Here is a 19,162-nt window from a genome sequence, read left to right on the forward strand (position 1 = left end):
TAGATGGCAGCCGGTATCAAGTGGAGTGCCCCAAAGGTCGGTCCTGGGGCCGGTTTTGTTCAATATCTTCATAAATGATCTGGAGGATGGTGTGGATTGCACTCTCAGCAAATTTGCGGATGATACTAAACTGGGAGGAGTGGTAGATACGGTGGCAGGTAGGGATAGGATACAGAAGGACCTAGACAAATTGGAGGATTGGGCCAAAAGAAATCTGATGAGGTTCAACAAGGATAAGTGCAGGGTCCTGCACTTAGGACGGAAGAATCCAATGCACCGCTACAGACTAGGGACCGAATGGCTAGGCAGCAGTTCTGTGGAAAAGGACCTAGGGGTGACAGTGGACGAGAAGCTGAATATGAGTCAACAGTGTGCCCTTGTTGCCAAGAAGGCCAATGGCATTTTGGGCTGTATAAGTAGGGGCATAGCCAGCAGATCAAGGGACGTGACCGTTCCCCTCTATTCGACATTGGTGAGGCCTCATCTTGAGTACTGTGTCCAGTTTTGGGCCCCACACTACAAGAAGGATGTGGACAAATTGGAGAGAGTCCAGCGAAGGGCAACAAAAATGATTAGGGGTCTGGAACACATGACTTATGAGGAGAGGCTGAGGGAACTGGGATTGTTTAGTCTGCAGAAGAGAAGAATGAGGGGGGATTTGATAGCTGCTTTCAACTATCTGAAGGGTGGTTCCAAAGAGGATGGATCTAGACTATTCTCAGTGGTAGAAGATGACAGGAGAACGAGTAATGGTCTCAAGTTGCAGTGGGGGAGGTTTAGGTTGGATATTAGGAAAAACTTCCTTCCTAGGAGGGTGGTGAAACACTGGAATGCGTTACCTAGGGAGGTGGTAGAATCTCCTTCCTTAGAAGTTTTTAAGGTCAGGCATGACAAAGCCCTGGCTGGGATGAGTTAATTGGGGATTGGTCCTGTTTTGAGCAGGGGGTTGGACTAGATGACCTCCTGAGGTCCCTTCCAACCCTGATATTCTGTGAAATAGTGGTGTCTCCAAGGGGTCTGTACTGGGGCCAGACCTATTCAACATATTCATAAATGATCTGGAAAAAGGGGTAAACAGTGAGGTGGCAAAATTTGCAAATGATACAAAACTACTCAGGATAGTGAAGTCCCAGGTTGACTGCAAAGAGCTACTAAAGGATCTCTCAAAACTGGATGACTGAGCAACAAAATGACAGGTGGAAATTCAATGTTGATAAATGCAAAGTAATGCACATTGGAAAACATAATCCCAACTATACATATAAAATGATGGGGTCTAAATTAGCTGTTACCACTCAAGAAAGAGATCTTGGGGTCATTGTGGATAGGTCTCTGAAAACATCCACTCAATGTGCAGCGACAGTCAAAAAAGCGAACCGAATGTTGGAAAGCCTTAAGAAAGGGATAGATAAGACGGAAAATATCATATTACCTCTATATAAATCCATGGTATGCATGCAGATGTGGTCACCCCATCTCAAAAAAGATATATTGGAATTGGAAAAGGTTCAGAAAAGGACAACAAAAATGACTAGGGGTATGGAACAGCTGCCATATGAGGAGAGATTAATAAGACTGGGAATTTTCAGCTTGGAAAAGAGATGACTACTGGGGGATATGATAGAGGTCTATAAAATCATGACTGGTGTGAGAAAGTAAATAGTGTTTACTCCTTCTCATAACACAAGAACTAGGGGTCACCAAATGAAATTAATAGGCAGCAGGTTTAAAACAAACAAAAGGAAGTATTTTTTTTACCACACAACACCCACTCAACCTGTGGAACTCTTTGCCAGATGACGTTGTGAAGGCCAAGAATGTAACAGGTTTCAAAAAATAATCAGATAAATTCATGGAGGATAGGTCCATCAATAGCTATTAGCCAGGATGGACACGGATGGTGTCCCTAGCCTTTGTTTGCCAGAAGCTGGGAATGGACAACGGGATGGATCACCTGATGATTACCTGTTCTGTTCATTCCCTCTAGGGTACCTGGCATTGACCATTGTCAGAAGACAGGATACTTGGCTAGATGGACCTTTGGTCTGACTCATTGTGGCCGTTCTTATGTTCTTATTAGTATGAAGACCTCTCCTTTTTTAGTGTAATTTATTTGGCTCTCTGAGTCTTTATTTAAACCTTTAATATTATACACTGCCGCTTCACAGTCTGAGCAATATCCCTTATGGACACATTATGTGGTGCAAGTTTATTATGTAATGGCAATACAAAGCTCCCTTTGTTGTAGTAGTCTTTGTTACAAGATTGCCTATAGTGTAGGGCTGCAAAATTCTAGCTTCAAGAAGTTCATTATAACCTTCTACTTCACAATAGATTGCTCTCTCAGCTCTCAATAAGACTCCGACAGAGAGGATGCACTCTGTTGAAAATAGGTAAAGATATATGCAATAATTGTGTATGATTTTTTAAGGGAGCCAATATGATGTCTGGAAAAACCTGTGATGGTCTTGAGAGTTGTGTAGAACTAACCTAGGTGCTTTATTAAGAGTATAAATTCTGAAAATGTATTGTCCTGCTGGTAAATGTGAAATAATATAGTGATTTCTTAAAGATTTTTGTCCGGGAAGTAACTTTAAGAACGAGTTAAGGTAGAAAATTCAAATGACAATTACGTTATTATAGTTTACACAACAAATCTCAAATACTAGAAAAAAGGAAATTTACTGTTCCGGTACTAAACTTTGTCCTTCTGTTTTCTCCCCTCTTCTGCCTAAGAGTGGGAGATGCTAATCATTGGCCACATGAAATTTATGTGCCTTATTGAGAGTGTGAATTCCAGTGGTACAGTCTTTAGTTGCATGTTGTTACAACCTGTACCCACGCTACAAGATTGAATACAGCCTGGTTTCTGCTATGCATCTGGTGGGTATTGGGGCAGGTTAAGGGTATGTCCTTGGGACCCAGGTTCTATCCTGGAAAATGCCCCAAATAGATCAGCAGGTGTTGCACAACAAATAGCTTATGGTCAGCTGCGGTTCCAGAGTGCAGGACCCAGGCTGAGTAGGAAAAGGAGAAATATGGGTATGTCTGAGTCCTCTGAGGTTACATCAGATAATTTGGTGACTGGCCTGAGGGGAGGCAGAAACTGAGCCAAAATCTAATCTAGGCATGATATCATATTCATTGCTGTCACATGTGAGCACTGGGAATCAAACAAAAAGAATTTTGCACGTAATTCAGAAGTAAAACGCACACTTGGGCACATGTGGTATTCTCTACACAAACTAACTAAACTGTGTTAAAAGGATGTGGTCTCTTACCCATTTCAGAAGCAAACACACAGTTAGTACAGAGTTTTCCGCCCACATCCAGAGAGGGTTGGACTGGATTGGAGTTGTGTATTTTCCCCTTTCCACTGATGAGTGCTCTGGATAAATCAATGTTGGAGGATTCTAATTGTAAGAAATTGTACTGCTTTTTTGTATTGTTGCTTCTTCTTGATGCTGCCTGCAAACAGCTGTTACGCTAACTAGCAGCGTGCTAAAATTTCTCCAGAAGGGCATATCAGACATAGGTGCTGGAAGTAGGTGTACTGTGGGTGCTGTCTCACCCCCTAGGTTGAAGTAGTAATAACAACCCAGGTACATGGTTTCCACCTTCAGCATCCCCACTATAAAAATTGTTTTAGCACCCCTGATATCAGACTGTGAGTGAAAGAAAGTAAAACAGATGGACCAGATGAAATCAAATCTGAATGGCGTCACCTGGAATAGGAACATGCTTTTCTAGTGCTACTTCCTGCAGGTGTTGAATCCAACATACTGTAGCAGGTCAGTTCAGATTTTTTTACCTCGTAGTAGTTTTGCTAAGAGAAGGGTACCGTCTAAGAATTTAACCAGAGTCTCTGGCCATGTGGACCTTGCTTCCAGGCACTAAAATTTCCATAGTGTGTTTTGATGTACTACTGTTTCAAATATTTAGTGTGCAGTAGCAGGGTCCATGCTGCCATTTAATGTTCAGCTAGCGTGCTGTAGATTTGCACCCTGGATTGTCCCGCACTAGGTCTCCATGTACATAAACACTACTAGAAAGTGCCAAGTTACTACTAACTGTGTAGCATAAGTGCCCTTCACAGATTGTAACATGGACTGTAGCATGTGGAAAGTCTAGTTCTCAAGGGACAACCTAACAAAGAGGGTAAACTATGCAAATTAAACTGCAGGAAATGCAATGATCTTTTTTCCCCTCCTCTTTGCAGCACGATGGCTGACAAAACAAAGTCCACTAAACCTGCAAACAAGACCCCTCCAAAGTCTCCTGCAGATCCAGCAAAAGAGAGAGCAGCCAAAAGGCTATCTTATGAGTCCAACAGTTCCCACGAAGGGGCTATGGCAGCAGAGCTTAGTGCTCTAGAAGAGACTTTTAGAAAATTTGCCATCCACGGAGATACCAGAGCCACAGGAAAAGAAATGCATGGGAAAAACTGGTCAAAATTATGTAAGGACTGTCATGTGATAGATGGGAAGAATGTGACAATCACAGATGTTGACATTGTCTTCAGTAAAATCAAGTAAGTTCCTTCCCTTTTCTCGCTCCCTTGTCTTGTTATACTTTGCACCCACCTCCAGGTTTATATTTATATTCCCCTCACCCCACAAAGCTGGCGTGACTTATAGAATTAACATTTTATTGAGCAATAGCAGGTACAGCACACAACATGTACCTCTGCCACAATTACACCCTGGCTCTGGTTCAAGTCAGGCTATAGTCAGTGGTAAGTGAGGGGTTAACCCATGCATAATTCTACAGGTTTTAAACACACTTGTAAGCCAGAGGGCAGATTCACCAGCTGGGGCAGTCCGAAGAGCTGCCACAGACCCTCACTAGTTTTTGGGTTTTTTTCCCACCTTGGAGGCTAAGAATCCAGTTTGACTGAGGTAATAAATAAGATTTTCTTGGTGGTCCCAAACTTGTGTGGCATGGGCATGCATCTACATCGCAAATACGCCATGCATTTTTTTGTGGCTGAAGCCTTCTACTTATCAGCCACCAAAACTTGGATGGTGTACTGGTAATGAAAATGCATGTGCATGCTGCCCATAGATTGGCACTGCCAAGCAAATTTTATTTATTACCTTTTACCAATTACCACCAAATTGGAATCCTAACCTCCCAGGGGAAAAACTAGTCAAGGCCTGATCCAAAACCCAGTGAAGTCAATGGAAAGACAGTTAGTTCAGTGGACTTTGCATCAAGCCCTAAAATTGCTATCTTACTTGCCTCCCCCCTCCAAACTGCTTACGTTTGATCAGATGTAGACACACAAACATATTGGCTAATTAGGCCCTCTACTCCATTACCTTAGAAGTTGTTTAAGTTGCACAACACTTAGTTTTATTTAAGGACAAATTTTCAGCAAGGTTCCTTAATTGTGCTAATAGTTTTCAGGAGTATATGTTTGGACATGCCCTTACCCACAGTTTCATGTGTAAATGCTGGTTTGAGGCCATGCAAACTGAGGCAGCTGCAGGTTCAATTAGGGAGACTTGCTGAAAATTTGACCCTTAGAGCCCACCAAAGATAAGAAATACAGAGAAGAAAGGGCCCTTTACCCTTCACGGGTTGTCCAATGTGATGTACACGAGTCATAGGACATCATGTCATTAATTCTTGAATGAATCCATTGTTTATGCTTGAACAACCTCATCCACTGGCTTTTTCCTAACATTTGTCATTTTCCAAGAGGGGAAAAAATGCTGTTTGTGGTGAGTGTGTTTCCTCTCACGGCTGTTTGCTTCTTGCTCTGTCTTCAGCTGACAAGCCAGCGTAGGCACTCGAACCCTTTTGTTCTTGGGTTAGCCTCTCGCCATCTCTGCTCCCGTGACAGTATTTTTCTGGAGATTCTGTTACTATAACCAAGCTCTGTATTTCAAGTGGAATCTTATCAGTGAACTAGCCCACTGTAGTAGATGGCTAAGCTTGGAGGTGTTTGGCCTTTCAGTTTTGTGTTTTAATTAATTTTGATGGAAGATGTCAATGTTCTATTTTCAAGTATTCTTTGGTTTTGATCAACTTAAATATTTATTTGTTGCTAGCCTAACAGGAAATGACACAGGACTACTTTCTCAGGCCAGTTTCCATGCAGTAAATGATGTGATAGGCCCTTAGTATTGCAGAAACTGGCTGTGCACAGGATTGATGGATCCCGAGGACTCAGAACTGATGCCTCCTGGGGTGGAGTGGATTCACTTATGCTCTGTGGGAATGAGGTGTGGATCCAGTGGTGCAAGTAGGGTGATATGGTACGCCATACCACTAAGCTATTTATAGCCAATACGGGGTACCGGAAAGACACAGGAGGAGCAGAACGTGGGGCCACCGGGTGGCCCCAGGCCAGCAGCTCCTCTGGTATGCTTGTACCGTCACCAGCTGTTCCACCCAGCTGCATGCATGCATACATCTCCTCCTGTCCGGGGTCTATACAGCAGCCCCATTGGAGGACAGGACTGGGGGCGGTACAGCTGTGCTGGAAGAGTTGCCGACATGGGGCCTCTTGGTGGCCCCAAGTTCTGCTCCTTTCACCGCTGCAGTTCCCGGGAGAGCCCTGAACCTCGGGGCTCTCCCGGGAACCACAGCAGCGAAAGGAGCAGAACACGTAGCTCCTCCAGCGCAGCTGTAGTGCCCCCCAGCCCTTCCACACAGCTGCGTGCCTGCGTCTCTGGTCTGGGGTCTGTACAGCAGCCCCGCTGGGGGCGGGGCTGCCGTGCCGGAGGAGCTGCCAATGTAGGGCTGCCCAGTGGTCCCATGGTCTGCTCCTTTCGCCGCCGCGGTTTCCAGGAGAGCCATGTGGTTCAGGCCGTCAGCGCCTTCGGCACAGCTGTACTGCCCCCCACCTTGTCCCCCCAGCCCTGTCCTCCAGCAGGGCTGCTGTACGGACCCCGGACAGGACTCAGGAAATGCAGCTGTGTGGAAGGGCCGGGGGAGGGGTTGGGGGCAGTACAGCTCTGCCAGAGGAGCTGCCGGTATGGGGCTCAGTTGCCAGCGTGTCTGAAAAAAATATTCTTTGCTGTCAGAGGGAGCTGGTTTGAAGCTCTTCTGCTGGCAATTCCCAAAGCAGGTGTGACTGTGAAGTGGCTATTGTTCCAGGAGCAAGCCCCCTCTTGTCTTAGCAGCCCACACAGTAGCTGTGCTCTGTCCACCCACTGGGAGCGCTCCCCGCCCAGGTAACGTGGGATGGATCATGAGGAGGGGGAGAGTGCATGGCCCCGGGTTGAGGGTGGATTGGGTCACGTGGGGAGGTAACGCACCCTCTCCCCCTTTAGCCGGTGCTGTGTACCTCTAAGACCTGAATTCTACTTGCACCACTGTGTGGAGCGTTAGGGACATGGGGCAAGAGCAGGGGTCTCAAACGCAAATGACCATGAGGGCCACATGAGGACTTGTACATTGGCCCGAGGGCTGCACCACTGACCACCCTCCCTTCCCCCCGCCACGCTGCCCTGGCCCCGTCCCTGCCCTGCCTCTTCCCACCCCTTCCCTGAAATCCCCATCCCAACTCTGCCCCCTCCCTGCCCCCAGGGGGTGCATGAGGGGCGCAGGGTGCGGCAGGGGGCTTAGGGCAGGGGGTTGGGGTGCAGGAGGGGTGCATGCTGCTTCAGGGGGTCGGGGTGCAAGGTGGGGCAGGGGGTCAGGGTGCGGCAGGCAGCTCATGGCAGGGGGTTGGGGTGCAGGAGGTGTGCGGGGTGCAGCAGGGGGCTCAGGATGGGTGTTTGGCTGCAGGAGGGGTTTGGGGGGCGGGTTTGACCCTCCCTGCCTGCCTACACTGCCCCTGTGCCGCTCCGGGAAGCGGCTGGGACCTGGGGGCGGGGGAGGGAGGGTCGGGGCACAGGAGTCTCTGTGGTGCCCTGGCCGCTCCTCCAGGTACCTCCCCCCAAAGCAGCCTGGAGGAGCAGCCAAGGCAACACGCAGACCCCTGTCCGTCCCCAGTCCGTCCGTCCCCCCCCTCAGGTCCCGGCCACTTCCCGGAGTGGCGCAGGGGCAGGGCAGGCAGGCAGGTGCGTGCCAAGCTGGAGCCGCTCTAGGTAAATGCTGGGGGGGGTGTAGGGGGGCCACGGGGAGCTGGCAGGCCACAGAAAATAACCCCTGGCCTGCGGGCCGTGTGTTTGAGACCCCTGGGCTAGAGGGAGAATGCACTGATATAAACACAGGCCACTTCCACTCCCCTGTGATCCCTATTGTCAAGGAGGTAACCAATACATTTTTTTGTTGTATAAAAATAGCCCAGGAATTCCTGATTTTTCAACCTTTGCTGGAATGACAGAGCTGCAGTAACTCCCATGCAGCTATTACAGGGTTAATTGCTTCCCCCTTTAGGAATGGGGATCACTGGGTTCTTCCTCTCATGACTGCCCTGGGGTGCTGGCTCTTCTGGCTCAGAGAGCCCTGTCTTCCGTCTTTTTTCTCCTGGCTGGCTGCTTCCTTATGGAGCTCTGCAGTGTAGTTGTAGCCGTGCCAGTCCCAGATCTATTCAGAGTGGGTGAAACCAAACAATCACTATGCTCTCGAATGAACTGACACAGAAAACTGATAAAAGACAAAACCACCCTCCCACCTGTGGGTGAACACATTTCAGCAATCACTTCATATATGACCTCTCAGTTCTCATCCACAACATGTTCCAAAGACAAGCCTGGGAGCTTAAACTCCTAACTCTGCTAGACACTAAAAATCATGGACTGAACAGAGATGCTGGATTTATGGTTTATTACAACAACCTATAAGCTACTAATTGCCTCCTTTTGTCCTATGACTGCAGAGGTGTCAACGAGCCACTTTACCTTGAATGGTCCCTTAGCATATTCGCTAACTACTTATGCTAAACAATCTGTTCCACCTTGCATTTAGCTGTCACACTCTTGAGTGCCTTTCCCAGCCCTGAAGGAGAGCTCTGTGTGGTTCAAAAGCTTGTCTCTCACCAACAGAATTTGGTTCAATAGAAGATACTACCTCACCCACCTTGTTTCCTTTTGGAGCTGTCAGCCAAGGACAGTGCTGAAACAAGGGAACTTAGCCTCTTACCCCCCTGTCAATCAACTGGAGAAACCAGTCTTCCATTATCTTGGGAAACCGTGTGCATACTCATTGCCTCTTTAATGTCATTCCTCAGTGCCCAGGTGAGGTGGAGTCATAGTAGGGTGTAAGTATTGAGCAGTGACTGCTGGTTGGGTGGCTTTCAGAGGCTCCTACGCAAAGGTGCCAGGACCCAGGATTAGCCTTCAGGTACTGTTTTCTGTTGATACCTGAAGTCACTGCCTTTTTAATAGTTGGAAGATAAAATAATTTATTTTAGAATATTAATTTCTTATTAACAAATTGCCCACCCATTGTCGGCAAGTGCAGCATAAGTTTTGAAAGTTCCCTCTGTGTAAATTAGTATTTTTAGCTATGACATTTCTTTGTATTTTATCGGTGGAGAGAGAAATAAGCAAAAACTGACATTTAACTGTGAAAACTTCAATATTTCAAGCCTTCCTTAAAAGATTTTTGTACACCCTTTTCAGTAGTTATTTTTCCAACTTGTTTTTGTGTTTTCTATTTTTTTTGTTTTGAGGAGTTGGTTCATTGTGATGGAAGCTTTTATTTTCACTAGAGATCACATACATATTTCATGTAGCATTTTAATTATGATGGGTGTGTTAACAGGATCAGTGAAAACATCAGAAATGCTGAACAGTGCACACATTTAAAAAGCGAAATAAAAACTCGAATGAAATCTTATGTGTAGAAGGCTAACAGGCTCAACTGCTAGAACACTGTCACTGTATTCACTTTGTGGACACCTGGGAGACATGTGCGAGCTTGGTGTATACTGAATGTACTGGTTGTGCTCAAACAACTGCAATGTCTCCTTTCCTTCTCTTCCCCTCTATACCCAACCAAAACATCAATGGGCAGATTCTGTGACCCTTACTCATAGATTGAGTAGAACCGTAGTTTGTTGTGAATAGTCCTATTTTCCCCCAGTGGGATTATTTCTAAAGAAAGGTAATAATAATTAGTGTAAGGTACGTGGGTTCTAGGCAGAGTTGGTTAAAATTTTTTAATCTAAACTGTTTTTCAACAGAAAATTTCAACATCAAACACCTGAAAATGGAAAAATTTTGATAGAGGGAATACCACTGTGGTGCCTCATGGGAGTTGTAGTTTAGGTGCCTAAAGATCCCATTCTCCTCTATGGGTTGGGTTCCCCAGATGGACTACATCTTCCATGATGCATCATGGCCAAGGACTGCCAGGGTGCATTATGATGGCTCAGCAATAGGGAAAGCCATGATGCACCATGGGAGATGTAATCTAGTCAGAGACCTAGGCCTATAGAGAACAATGGGGCACCATGGAGGCATTTCCAAATTGGATTTTCAGATGAAATTTTCAGGAGGGACAATTTTCTGATCCAGCCATACTCTTAGGGTATAACTGGAAAACTTTGTGGAATCTGGAGACAATTTAAGCTTAGTGAAATCAGTCTTCAGTCAGAATCACTATATCCTACATATGTATGGCTGTAGTCTGGGATGAGGGATAGCTTCTGAAAATAAGGAGTAGGTGATCACTGCTGACTCCTTTGCTCAAAGTCATCTGAGTGATGCAGTTGGTTCCCGTTCTTCAGAGATACTTTTTACAAAAAAAATCACAGTAAAGCATTTTCCCTCCTGCAGAGTGCTGGTACTGATAGAACACATTGGAACTTTCCCTGGGAGGTACTGAACACCTTGTAGGATTAGTAATCTTTTCTCAACGTGAACAGCATTTATTGGTCTAAGCAAACTTAATCTATGCAAGTTATAGTGAACCTACACAGTTTGAAAGGCTGGAAATGTCTGTCTTTCTTTCCGTCTAGCTTTTAAAGGAAGCTCAGCTAAGGTTCATTATATTACTCAGCATTGGTGATGAAGCCATGTGGTAGCTTAGTTACACTATTTGAATTAAAATGAAAAATTCGGAGTCACTGTCCGTCTCTAGATGGGAACATAAATTCAGACTGGATTGTAGCTATGCTGGTGGCCTCTTGTGGGAGGATTATATACAGGGTAGAAGAGAAATTGAACAGATCTGGGAGTGTATGGCTTCTGAATGTACATTAAGGTAAGAGGAAGCGTAGGTATGAAGAACACACAAGTTGAGATGATTGGAAAAATAAAAAAACATGTGTGTTACAAGAAGACGTGAGTTGAGTTAATTGTTATTTATGGGAATGTATATTTTGTTTGATAATCATCCAGATATTTGAAGACACTTAAGAAAACACTCACAAATCCCAGATGTTTGATGGATTTTAGAACAAATTACTATCATCTAAAATTTCATTCCAGAAATGCATTATTTGTAAGGCCCTACTTAATTTGTGATATTGCAGAAATTGCAGATTCCTCAATATTAAGTTTCCACCGCACTTTTGATTTTTATTAGCTTACTATGCAGTCCACAATTTTGCATACATTTTCAGGTTTGCAACACACTTTTTTCCCCATTAGTGCAATAGAACCCCATTTATCCAAATTGATAGCCCTGTTGCTGGCGGTGGCGCTGCCTTCTGAGCTGGGTGGCCAGAGAGCAGCGGCTGCTGGCTGGGAGCCCAGCTCTGAAGGCAGAGCTGCATCAGCAGTAGGGCAGAAGTAAGGATGGTATGGTTTGGTATTGCCACCCTTACTTTGGTACTGCTGCTGTCGGGGTGTTGCCTTCAGAGCTGGGTGCCTGGCAGAGAGCAGTGGCTGTTGGCCGGCCGCCCAGCTCTGAAGGCAGCACACAAGTGAGGGTGGCAATACTGTGACCCCTCCTCACACACCTAAGATAATCTTCAACCCTCCTGCAAATCCCTTTTGTGTCAGGATCCCCAAATTGAGAAGCACTGGTTGCCCCTGTGAAATCTGTATAGTACAAGGTAAAAGCACACAAAAGACCAGGGGAGACCAGATTTCAAGGTCTATAATGTATTTTTTCATGGCCATGAATTTGGTAGGGCCCTATTGATGAGATCTCTTCAAGGTCATTGAATCATGACCATGTGAAAGTGCCTGAGCCTCCTGGGTCAAGTGGCGTCATGCACACACGTAGTGCAACACGTGAGACTGACTCAGACCTCTACAAGCCTGGCTAGCCACTGTCTGCTACCCTTCTTGCCATCACCGGGACTCAGTGATCATGGGTCTGGTACAGGTCCTCAACTCGCTGACATGGCGGCTGGACAGCCAGATAGTCTGTGTGGGGATACCCTTCTCAAATCCCCAGTCATCCTTATCTCTGATATGCAATGTGTCGGCCCTCGGCTGGGGAGCCCACCTTTAGTCCCTCAGAACTCAAGGTCTTTGGACCCAAGAAGAGCTCTCCCTGCACATCAGTGTCAGGGAACTCGGGGCAATACGTCTAGCCTGCCAGGCATTTCTGCCCCACCTGGTGGGAAAATGAATTTTGATCCTCACAAACAATATGAGTGCTATGTTCTGCATGAACAGGAAGGGCAGGGCACATTCTTCCCCCGATGCCAGGAAGCAATCTGCCTGTAGGAGCTCTGTGTCAATTACTCCATCAGCCTAGAGGTATCTTACCTTCCTGGGACTCAGAACCAGCTGGCAGATCTCCCCAGCTGTGGCATTCTCCTCTCACCACAGGTGGTCTCTCCGTCTAGACATCATGACGGTCATCTTCCAGTGGTGGGGGACTCTCTTTATAGATCAGTTCGCCACCTGAGCCAACAGGAAATGCTACTAGTTCTGTTCTCTGAGAGGTCACAGCCCAGGGTCTCTTGCAGATGCATTCCTGCGATCCTGGGCAAGGCACCTATACTCTGCATTTTCTCTTATCCCGCGGATTCACAAGGTTTTGATGAAGATCAAGCAGGACTGAGCACAGGTCATCCTCATAGCCCTGCAATGCCCCAGGCAACACTGGTTCCCATCCTCCTAGGCATGTCCGTTGAGACACCACTGCAGCTCCTGCTGCACCCAAACTAGATATCCAGGAAATGTGGCTGGCTGCAGCATCCGAACTCCACATCCCTTCATCTGACGGCTTGGAAACTCCAGGGCTGAATGTGGAGGAACTAGTTTGCTCAGAGCAAGGCCGTGAGGGCCTAATGGGCAGTAGAAAGCCATCCACCAGAGCCACCTACCCAGCAAAATGAAAGCAATTCTCCATTTGGTGTTCCCAACGTTAAGTCCTGCCCTTGCAGTCATCTCTGCGACTTGTTCTAGATTACCTCCTTCTGCTCAGACAACAAGGACTAGCCCTTTCTTCAACTGCTAAATGGACCTTGACTATGTCAGCCTTCCATCTCAAGATTGACAACTGTTTGGTCTTTTCACATAACATGGTCATCCAGTTTCTCAAGGGTCTGGAGAGGGTATACCCACAGGATAGGGGTCCCACCCCTACTTTCTCTCCGGGAAGGTAGCTTTCCTGGTGGCCATAACTTCAGCCAGGCAGGTTTCGAAGATCTGAGCCCTCACCTTGGAGCCCCCATATACGGTCTTTTTCAAAGACAAGATCCAATTGAGACCACACCCATCATTACTTCCAAAAGTGGTCTTACAGTTCCATTGCAATCCAGCAATTTTTCTGCCAGTGTTCGACCCTAAGCCACATGCACATAGAGAGAAACATTTGTTGGACGTTCAGCATGCCCTGTCTTTTTAGATACAAACTGTTCCGTGGATCCACTCACCTGTTCATAGCGATAGCAGAAAGTATGGAAGGTCTCCGGATTTCTGCACAAAGAATCTCATTGTGAATTACTTTGTGTATCAGAGCATGTTAGGAGCTCATGGATATTCTGCCCCCCCGGCGAACCTAACAGCACATTCTACAAGGTCTCAAGCCTCCTCCGTCGCCTTTTTGGCATAAGTTCCAATTCGGGACATCTGCAGGGTGGCAACTTGGTCGTCGGTTCACATGTTCATGACCTGCTATCCCATTACACAACCGACCAGAGACCATGCTGATTTCAGCAAGGCCGTGTTACGGTCGGCCTGTCCTTAATCTTGGAACCCACCTCTAGTACTGGTGCTCGTGTGTCACTTACATTGGAATGGACACGTGCAAGCACGCAAAGAAGAAAAATGGTTACTAATCTTTCTGAAACTGTTAGTCTTCAAGATGTGTTGCACGTGTCCATTCCAAAACCCACCCTCTGTCCCCTCTCTCAGAGGTGGTCGGCAAGAAGAAACTGAAGGGGAGCAGGGTTGGTAGGGCCCTTTATATCAATGGTATGAGTGTGTGACACCTGGGGGCACCAGAGCTGACCCAACAGATACCAGTAAGGGGGGAAAAAAAAATTGGCATCTGTGCTCAGAGTGTGCGCACACCTACACTGGAATGGACACGCGCAAAACATCTCAAAGAGCAACATTGCAGAAAGGTTAGTAACCATTTTTTTCATTGATTTTTTTTTTCTAGTCTTATGTCATGTCCTCAATGCTGACAGTTGATTTGTAAAATCTGTTCATCTGCATTTATTGTAATGGCTAAACCATGTACCTGCAGGGAAAGTGTGATGAGTTTGGTGAGTTTTGTGGCCCTAGAGAAAGCTGGCCAATTGATGACTGACTAGAAGTGGAAAAATACAAAATGTGTCTGGATTTCATGTTGATCCACCAAAACATTGAGGCTGTGACAGAGCAGGTCTGGGAGTGTTGTTTTTTCATGCCTTGGAAAGCAAAATATCTAAGAAGAATAGATGTGATTACCCTCTGACCAGCATTCCAACGTGTTGCTTTGGGAACATAAATTTCTTTGTTTATTGGGATCAGCAACTGCTCAGGGGAATTTGATACAGTAGATATGCCATACACATGCTCCACTTGTTGGATGCAGCTAATGTGGTGTTGGTAATAATAGCCCTGATATAAATATCTTTGCCCTTATTTTAGAAGTGCAAGCACTAAACACTGTAAGAAAATGGTGTATGCACTGCCATAAAATTGCTAATTCTATGATATTACTTTATAGAAAAATCAAAATATTTCTGTTTATACTGGCATGTTACTATGGATGCAGGCAGGCCTGGGTGACGTCATGCCTTGGCTCTCTTGTGAGCATTTATTTAGGTAGTTGTCTCCATGGAAACATTTGTTTGTTTTGATGTTACTATGTGTTAAATTTTTTAAAAAAATTTGTGTGTGGTTCTATACCAGTTTGTTACTGAAGACTCCTTTTAAACTAGAGAAATCCTGTAAATATACTTTACCTCTCCTACCCTCCAAAAATATTGTGCTGCAAAATATCAATCAAAAGCATAATTGTACTCTTAATTCCAGTAATAGCTTCTGACATTGCTTTGACATGTTTCATTGTTGCTGAGGAAGCCATGTATTCTAAAGACCAGAAAATTCTCCTCCATGTTTTTAAGAAAGGAATTTTTTTGTTCCCATGGAGAACCCTCACAATATACTGTGCTATGTCCTGACCTGAACAGATCCCACCCATGTTCTAACATACTTGCAAGTCAGCTGTTTAGCCTAGTTCCCACAGTCTGGGTCAACTAAGTCTCACAAGTAATGCTTCTACCTGAGGCCAGCTGGGTTTTAATTCAACAGTAGCTAACTGCTGTGGTAAAATCATGGAAGAATTAAACCAGATGTGATCAGCCTACACAGCTACTTAGTTCAAACTCCTGGCAAGGATGATAATATGCTTTTCCCACTTGACAATCGGAATACAACCACAGCTGTCGTTTATTTTCATTGAAAAGTATTACTTCAAACACTTGTCAAAGAGCAGCACTTTGAAACCTGTGCTCATTCAAAAGTCCTCCCAAGAAGCTGGACTGAAGTACTTCCTGTTTAACAAACACTTTCTGATGCCTCTTGTGGCTTTTTATGAATACATTGTGCAATGCAGTGAGACTTCCAAATCAACTCTCCTAGGTAAATGAAGCATATTTATCGTAATACACAATTGAAAATTGTCATCTTTCCTATTGGAATTATTCTCAAAGTGGTATTAGTATTTTGATTTTAGAATCCCACCTGATAACTGTTCTACCTGTTTTATGTGATTTTTGCACATTGTATCTGACTACATGGGGAAATGAGTACTAATTGGATTTGGAATGGTACATAGGGAATTATCTGTGTTAATCAATCTCTGACTTTCAGGCTGAGTGAGAAAGGGCACGACTTAAGGCTGAAAAAGCAGGTCAAATTATAGCAGGAAGTGATTCGAAACAGTTATTTCTTCCTTCAGCACACATCAGATATTTCTTTGTTAATTGAAATTACAATTCAGATGGGGCTGCCTAATCCACTGTAGTATCCAAGAAACCAAAGACTTAAATGAAGGTTGCTATTATGTATGTATACCAGCAAATGGTGGTGGTGGTGATGGGGGTTATTGTTTTAAAATAAAAACCCAAACAACCTAAGTATGTACAAGTATAGAAGTGGGCAGTTCTGGGAAAGTAGATAAATATTCACATACACTGTCTAATTTGTACAAATGTAAAATGTATAGGTCAGTAATGTATGGTATTTATGATTTTAAAATCATAGGATTTTGTGTAAACATATTTCACATGAATACTTATCTCTGGCAGTATTTGTGTTTTCTTGGAACTTCCCAGCTCCTTTGTGTGCTTATATGACATCACATATAGTACGTATTGTCCAACAGCTTTGCTGTTCAGTACAGTTTGCATGAAGCAGTTCTGGATTATAAGGGCTTTTTTTTGGTTTGGAATACGAATAGGGCTCTGATATTAGACAGTCTCTCATATAGCTCTCATCACTTCAAGTAGAACTTCATTTTCATATTACTCCACTTAGTCTGTAACTTTTTTCTTACCTATTTAATCAACCAAATCAAATGTGTTTTTAACTATAAAAGCTAAAAGCTGGAACCCTGTTTACTGATAACAAATAAGTATTTTCTAGATCTATAACAAGGTTTGTGTCCCTCCCCTTCTCCATGGAAACAAAACGAAAACAAAATAAGATATTGGCCAATCTATAAGGAACCTAGCAGGATTAGTCTACCTGTAAGGAATTTAGCAAAACAAACTCTGCCTGGATAGCCTGTCTCTAACATTTTGCTCCTTCCTTAAGCACCTTTTTCACAAAAGTGTTGGTTGTTTTATGGATAAATGTAGGTAGAATTCGTATACCTAGAAAAGGAAGAATCCTCAAAACTCACATTGCTCCCGAATCCTGATTAGAATCTTAATAAAAATGTTTACTCTAAAATCCCCTCAGATGACTTGCTGAGATCCTCATAAGGTATGACTATAGGTGGTGGGATTTATTATTAGCCAGATTAATGTCTTGCATTTATACCTAAACCTAATAATGCAGAACTTCATACAACACACTATACTAGATATGAAACAAAGTTTCTGGCCAGTATGTATTGCATGTGCAACCGAAGTTGCAAATATTCCTGATTATATGCTTCACACTATTCCTGAAGGTTTGTACAAAAGGTTAAGAACTGTCTTGAAGTTATTGGAGCTAAATACATGTTGTTTTTTTTAGATGAAAAACATTAGTGGAAGAAAGATATATATCTAATGTTTATGCATCATAAAGTAACTAGATCAACTAGGAAAGGTTACTATAACCACCTGAAATAGATACTTTAAATAAATTCCACGTTACTGCTCTAATGGTATGTTAATCTGCCTTTGGCCAGATAGCCGCTAAAAGAAATAAAAGATATGGTCCTGCTCTTGGGAAAAAGTGTGTTTCTGTACTAAAGGAAAAATGCATGTGCTAACCTGAGTCAGTGGCACAGCTGTTGTGCTGTTCCTGTTATCCAGAGCTGCTTCAGGGGTTTGTAATAGAACCAGAAGACGCTGCATGGCCATGCTTAGTGAGGGAGGCTGTGTTGTACCTCTATTTTCAAATGTATTTCTGAACCCATCTTTAGATATTGATAGCACTCATAAACTGAGGAAGGATTAGCCAAAAACCCAGCTTGAGTGATTGCTGGAGCTTCTGTGTTACATGGTCTCCCACGTCCGTTTCTGTCATGAATGAATGTGAGGATCTCTTGTGGAAATAGGTTGGCAGAAGAACATTTTCAGCTATATATAAGCTCACATTAATCATGCTATTGGAACCCTTGGTTTGTAACTGGTTGGGATCTTGGGATACTTGAGAGCAGGAATCTGGAGCTAGTGTTACAGAGGAGGAATGGAAAAGTTCATTTGTAAATGCTAACTGTGCAGGACATGATCTGGCCCTTAGAGTTGTATACTACATGACCTTACATCTGCAGTGTTGGATGTAAGCCAAATGAGTAAAGTGTAATTTATTAAATTCAGCATGGTACTGGAAGTGATTGCCGTCAAGAAGATACCTTCTTTCCATAATTTGGTCATGTGCTAGCTTGGCTACTTATTGGTGAGAAGTTTTGGAGGCTGTATATAGAATTACTTACAGTGCTGAAACACTGACGTTAATGTTACTTGAAACCATTCCTGAGGGTGTTTGCACTGACTTTAGTAAAATGGCTAATTCTTACCCTTTTCAAGTAATTTTCAAGACTTCAACCTTATGCAGCTGTGGTTTATTTTTTAAAAAGCATGTACACCTTTTGTACGGGGCCCTGATAGAGCTGGTCAGAAAAATGGAAAATTTCAAAAATGTTCCATGGGGACAAAACTTTCCTAATTTTTGATCAACTCTAGGCCCTGGTTATTCACTAGGGTTCCTTGCTGCTATTGTAATATAAATAATTTAGTAATAATAATGCTGATATTGCTTGCACTTATACAATGATGGTAATCCTGATAGGTCCCAGAATACTTACACTGTGTATATGAGTCTCCGTGACAACCTGCTCTAGGGTAAAATACAGCAGCTGTTTTACCACTGCTAAACAATAGGTTTAGGGCAGCAACTGGCGGAAGCTATTGAATTTAAACTTAATGAGGAATTTAGGTAGATTGCACACAATTACTAGAGCTGGAATGTAGCCAGGACACCTGGATTAGCATCTCTCCTCTCCCTGAAAAAATGCTATGGGGTTTTTAATGACCGCACTATCCAAAATCAGCATTTTCAGTCCCAAATAGCACCATGCTGTTACTGTGCGATACAGCACTGTTCCTGGGTTAAGTGTTACTTTGGGTATGTCTACACAGTGAGCCTCCCAGGCTGACTTGACAGACTTGGACTTGCAGGGCTTGATCATCGCGCTAAAAATAGCT

At 44.2% G+C, this 19,162-nt stretch overlaps 1 protein-coding gene across 2 annotated transcripts in view; it reads left to right on the forward strand.

The window, feature by feature from the left end:
• The window catches only part of TPPP (tubulin polymerization promoting protein), a 99,846-nt gene that overhangs the window by 18,448 nt on the left and 62,236 nt on the right, over positions 1–19,162 (forward strand). For both annotated transcript variants that reach the window (XM_084620896.1, XM_084620897.1), the window contains exon 2: positions 4,220–4,531. In XM_084620896.1, coding sequence (XP_084477022.1) covers positions 4,224–4,531 — 308 coding nt within the window. In that variant the 5' untranslated portion in view covers positions 4,220–4,223. The remainder of the gene's footprint in view (positions 1–4,219; positions 4,532–19,162) is intronic.

Source organism: Lepidochelys olivacea (assembly GCF_965140295.1).
Source record: "Lepidochelys olivacea isolate rLepOli2 genome assembly, chromosome: 2".
NCBI classification, from domain to species: Eukaryota; Metazoa; Chordata; order Testudines; family Cheloniidae; genus Lepidochelys; species Lepidochelys olivacea.